The sequence below is a fragment of the Numida meleagris genome, unplaced genomic scaffold, assembly GCF_002078875.1.
Source record: "Numida meleagris isolate 19003 breed g44 Domestic line unplaced genomic scaffold, NumMel1.0 unplaced_Scaffold322, whole genome shotgun sequence".
NCBI lineage: Eukaryota > Metazoa > Chordata > Aves > Galliformes > Numididae > Numida > Numida meleagris.
In genome coordinates, this window is record NW_018364553.1 from 116,863 (window position 1) to 121,011 (window position 4,149).

The 4,149-nt window shown below is 66.1% G+C and overlaps 3 protein-coding genes across 4 annotated transcripts; 2 read left to right on the plus strand and 1 right to left on the minus strand.

The window, feature by feature from the left end:
• Nucleotides 1–8: 8 nt before the first annotated feature.
• Nucleotides 9–1,602, minus strand: WDR83 (WD repeat domain 83; the record flags this gene model as incomplete). 2 transcript variants are annotated; one of them, XM_021382988.1, is given in 8 exon segments in its annotated part: nucleotides 9–123; nucleotides 212–320; nucleotides 432–499; nucleotides 584–710; nucleotides 812–860; nucleotides 951–1,056; nucleotides 1,136–1,256; nucleotides 1,378–1,602. In XM_021382988.1, coding segments are annotated over 8 exon segments (798 nt in total), but the record flags the coding sequence as incomplete, so codon positions are not given.
• Nucleotides 1,595–2,697, plus strand: WDR83OS (WD repeat domain 83 opposite strand). The gene is made up of 4 exons (XM_021382991.1): nucleotides 1,595–1,755; nucleotides 1,837–1,942; nucleotides 2,383–2,480; nucleotides 2,566–2,697. The coding sequence occupies exons 1-4, from the start codon at nucleotides 1,721–1,723 to the stop codon at nucleotides 2,630–2,632; spliced, it is 306 nt and encodes a 101-aa protein (XP_021238666.1). The 5' UTR covers nucleotides 1,595–1,720; the 3' UTR covers nucleotides 2,633–2,697.
• Nucleotides 2,698–2,845: 148 nt separating this feature from the next.
• LOC110391199 (lysosomal alpha-mannosidase-like) lies at nucleotides 2,846–4,149 on the plus strand (the record flags this gene model as incomplete). Its single annotated transcript, XM_021382990.1, is given in 2 exon segments — nucleotides 2,846–3,441; nucleotides 4,062–4,149. Coding segments are annotated over 2 exon segments (175 nt in total), but the record flags the coding sequence as incomplete, so codon positions are not given.

Genomic DNA, 4,149 nt, shown 5'->3' on the forward strand with positions numbered 1-4,149 from the left:
GGGCTCACCTCCACCAGGTCCCAGAAGTAGACGTTGCCGTCCTCGGAGGCGCTGCCCACGTGCGTGTCCTGATCGCTCAGCACGCAGTCCAGGCGGTACGAGGTGCTGCGGTGCCCGGTGTACCTGCGGGGTGGGGGGGTCAGGGGGGTCCTTTGTGGGCCCCAACGCCTTCCATATCCCCCCCATGTGCCCCCCCTCCCCTGGCTCCTACTCGCCCAGCAGCTCGCCCGTGTCCTTGTCCAGCAGGCGCAACGTGGAGTCCAGGCTCGCGGCCAGCGCGCACTGCCCGTCCTTGCTGAAGCAGACGCTGGTGATGGGGCCTGGAAGGAGGGAGGGGGGCAGATTTTGGGTGTCCCCCACCTCGTGCCGCGCTCGCCCCCCATTGCCTCGTGTTGCCCCCATCTCTCTGTAGTCTCCCTCCCATCACTCACTCCCGACGTAGTCAGAGTAGAGCTGCCCCGCACGCAGATCATAGCGTCGCACGCGGCCATCCACGGAGCTGTGGAGATTTGGGGGGGAGGGGATTTAGCATGGGGGGGGCTCTGCCCCCATCTCTGTGGTTTCTGGCCCCTCCCCCTCATACCCCGTCAGGATCTCGTGGTTTGACAACTTCAGGCTGGAGACGCCGTCCTTGGCCTCGTCCAACACCTGCACGGGGTCGGGGCGGCGCGAGCGGCAGTCCCAGCAGCGCACCGTGGAGTCAATGGAGCCTGAGGGGGTGGGGGAGGTCAGACTGCTCCCCTGGGGGGGGAAGGGGGGGCAGGGGGTGTCAGGACACTCATGAGGGGGGACAGGGGAGGTCTCTCCTCACCAGACACGATGATAGTGGCCTCCTCGTTAAACTGCACGCAGTTGACTTTCTGCAGGAGGAATGTGGGGTGAGTGCCATGGGGTGGCTGCCATGGGGGGGCTCCTGTCCTACTGCACATCCCCCTCCCTGCAGTGCTCACCCCTGCGTGGCCGCGGTACTTGCGGACCACTTGCCCGCTGGCCACATCCCACAGCACCACAGTCTTGTCAGACCCGCAGGAGCAGATCTGGCTGTTGTCAAAAGACCTGGGGAGGGCACAGAGACCCCCGTCAGGGTCTGGGGTGGCTCAGTGAGGGGTGGGGGGGGTCCCGTTTCCCCCCTTACCCGGCGGCGTCCAGCACCTCGTAGCCATGGCCCTGGTAGCTGCGCAGCGCTGTGCCCTTGTGCGGGTTCCACAGCTTCAGAGTCTTGTCACTGCCACACGTCAGGCAGTAGTTGCCGTCCACTGGGTGTGGGCACCCCAAGGACAGCGTGAGGGGTGGGGGGCAGTCTCCATCCGCCCACCGCACCCCCAGGAGGGGAAAGGTCCCCCTCCATCTCGCCCACAGCCCCGTTCCCGCTCTCACCGTTGAAGCGCACGGCGCGCACTGCTTTCTGCCCGCATTCGATGTTCCGCACGTGTTTCCGGGGCAGCTCAGGCCGGGCGGGCCGCGGCCGCGGGAACGCCATGGCTGTGCCGGGCCGGACCGGGATGGAACGGACACTTCAGCTATCGGCGGCGGAAGTTCCAAATACCCGCGCCGGAAATAGCTTGCCGGACACTTCTGGTAAACGCACCGGAAGTTTGCAGCTAGGCGCTCCCAGGAGCGGCGCCGGAAGTGGGCTGCGGGACACTTCCGGAAAACACCGGAAGTTTACGGCTGGGCACGCCCAGGAGCGGCGCCAGAAGTGGGTGCTGACCACCCCACAATGGCGGACCCGCGGCGGCCCGCGCGGGTTACGCGGTGAGGAGCGGTGGGGGGGCACCGAAGGGGTGTTCTGGGTTCGGGTCCGGGCTCCCCTCCCGCTCACGGCCTCTCCCGCAGATATAAGCCGCCTGCTACCGAGAGCAACCCGGCGCTGGAGGACCCCACGCCGGACTACATGAACCTGCTGGGCATGGTGTTCAGCATGTGCGGGCTGATGCTCAAGGTGCGGCACCGGGAACGGCACCGGGCCGGTGGTGGGGGGTACACCGGGACCCGAACAGGGCCGAGGGGGGAACGTGCACGGGGAATGAACTGGGAAAGGAGCTACCATAACCGGGCAGGGCTGCTGGGTGAGAAAACCAGGATGGAGGCTATACGGGAAAGGAGCCGGTGAGACTGGGGGGGACTGGGGAAAACCAGGACCAGCACTGGGATGTGGGGGGGCAGTCACTGGGACAGCGGGGGGGACCGGGACCGGCATTGGGCAGGGCTCTGTGGGAAAAAACATGACTAGGACTGGACCAGGAGCGAGCAACTGGGAGCACGCAGGGCTGAGGGGGCACCAAGAAGGAGCTACCAGGACTGGCACCGGTACGGGAGGGGATACTGTCACCATTTGGGGCATGCTGGGGTTCCTATGGCTGTCCTTTCTTGGCACTGCAGCTGAAGTGGTGCGCCTGGATCGCCGTCTACTGCTCCTTCATCAGCTTCGCTAACTCACGCAGCTCCGAGGACACAAAGCAGATGATGAGCAGCTTCATGTGAGCAGTGGCACTGGTGGGGGGGGCAGGGGGACATGTTGGTGGCCGTGTCCTCACTCCCTGACGCTGCCTTCCTTCCCTACAGGCTGTCCATCTCGGCCGTGGTGATGTCCTACCTGCAGAACCCACAGCCCATGTACCCTCCGTGGTGACGAGAGGCTTCCCGGTTCGGGGCCATAAAAATAAAGGGGCAGCCCTGGAGGCTGAGCTGCTGTCAGTGTGGGGTCACGTACCTCCAAGGGCCTAGATCTGCTGCAAAGGGAATGCAGCCATTCTGTGAGGTCTGGTGGCTGAAGGGACCCCCAAAAGGGGGGAACCCATGGGGCTGAGGGACGCCCGGGCCCAGAGACCATGCCCGGTACACTCCTCGCTGCATGCTCCCCTCAGTCCTCGCGTTTGTGTGAGGAGAAGCCTCGCCTCAACACTACTCGGCACCCTATTGGGGGAGAGCGTTGTCAGTCTAGCTCTTCACCAATCGCCTGCCGGCGGGGGCGGGGTTTTGAGAACTGAGGAGTAGAGCTTCGCGCCTGGCAGTTACTCGATGCCCCATTGGAGGAAAGGATGCACGCCTCCGCCAATCGCGTGCCGGCGGGGGCGGGGTGAGGACCTGTGAGGGAAGCGTTTCCCGCCTCACAGCTACTCGACGCCCCATTGGAGGAGAGAGCTGTCCGTCTCGCTCTGCCAATCGCGTGCCGGCGGGGGCGGGGTCTGGGGAACCGTTGGTAACGGAAACGGCGAGGTGCAGCACCCGCACCGCCTGCAACGAATCAGAGCGCGGCGCGCGGCCGCTCTCACCGCCCATTGGCTCCCGCTCGCAGAGTGGGCGGGGCGGAACGAAGCGGGCCCCCTTCGGGTCATGTGAGCGGGCGGTCACATGACCGCGCTCACGAGCGGCATGGCGGTGCCCGGGGCGCTGCTGCTGCTGTGGGGGGCGGCGACCGCCGCGGGCTGCGGGTACCAGGTGGGGGGGGCAGGGGATCCGGGCCTGGGGGCGCTGGGGTGAAACGAAGGGACTGGGGGCAATGGGCCTGGGAGGAGCTGGGAGGGACTGGAGTTACCGGGGATGGGGGGGGATGATAGGCCAAAGGGTGAGGAATAGAAATACTGGAATGAAACTGGGAGGGACTTGGGGGGGCACTGGGAGGTGCTGGGAGGGACCGAGGGGACCCTGGAATTGAACTGGAGGGACTTGGGGGTCCTGGAAGGGGACTGGGGGCGCTGGGAGGGACTGGGTGGGCCCTTGAATGGCACCGGGGTGGGTCTGGAGTCACTGAGAAGGGCCTGGGTGGACTGGGAGAGTCCAAGGGAACCGGAACTGGGGGAATGGGGGCACTGGAATGAGCTGGGAGGGGACTTGGGGCACTGGGAGGGACTGGGGGGCACTGGGGAGGGAGGGGTCCCCGGTGCCACTGCGCTGCGCCCCCTCTGCCGCCGCTCCCACACCCGGATCTCTGGGTTCTGCTCTACTTTCTCTGCCCCCAAACCAGTGGTTTCCTCTGGAAATGGGGGGGGGAGAGAAGTGGGTTGGAGTAGCTGCGAGTGGCACAGCCCCATATGCGTCCCCCCACCTGCTGCCCGCAGTCCTGCCCCCCCACACGCCCTGGCTTCCTCAACGTGCACCTGGTGCCCCACACGCACGACGATGTGGGGTGGCTGAAGACGGTGGATC

Excerpts from the sequence above, each read along its gene's own strand:
- WDR83OS (XM_021382991.1), top strand. The coding sequence starts at position 1,721 with ATGGCGGACCCGCGGCGGCCCGCGCGGGTTACGCG. Across the intron at positions 1,756-1,836 it reads CGGCCCGCGCGGGTTACGCG|ATATAAGCCGCCTGCTACCG; the intron begins GTGAGGAGCGGT and ends CCTCTCCCGCAG. Across the intron at positions 2,481-2,565 it reads CAGATGATGAGCAGCTTCAT|GCTGTCCATCTCGGCCGTGG; the intron begins GTGAGCAGTGGC and ends CCTTCCCTACAG.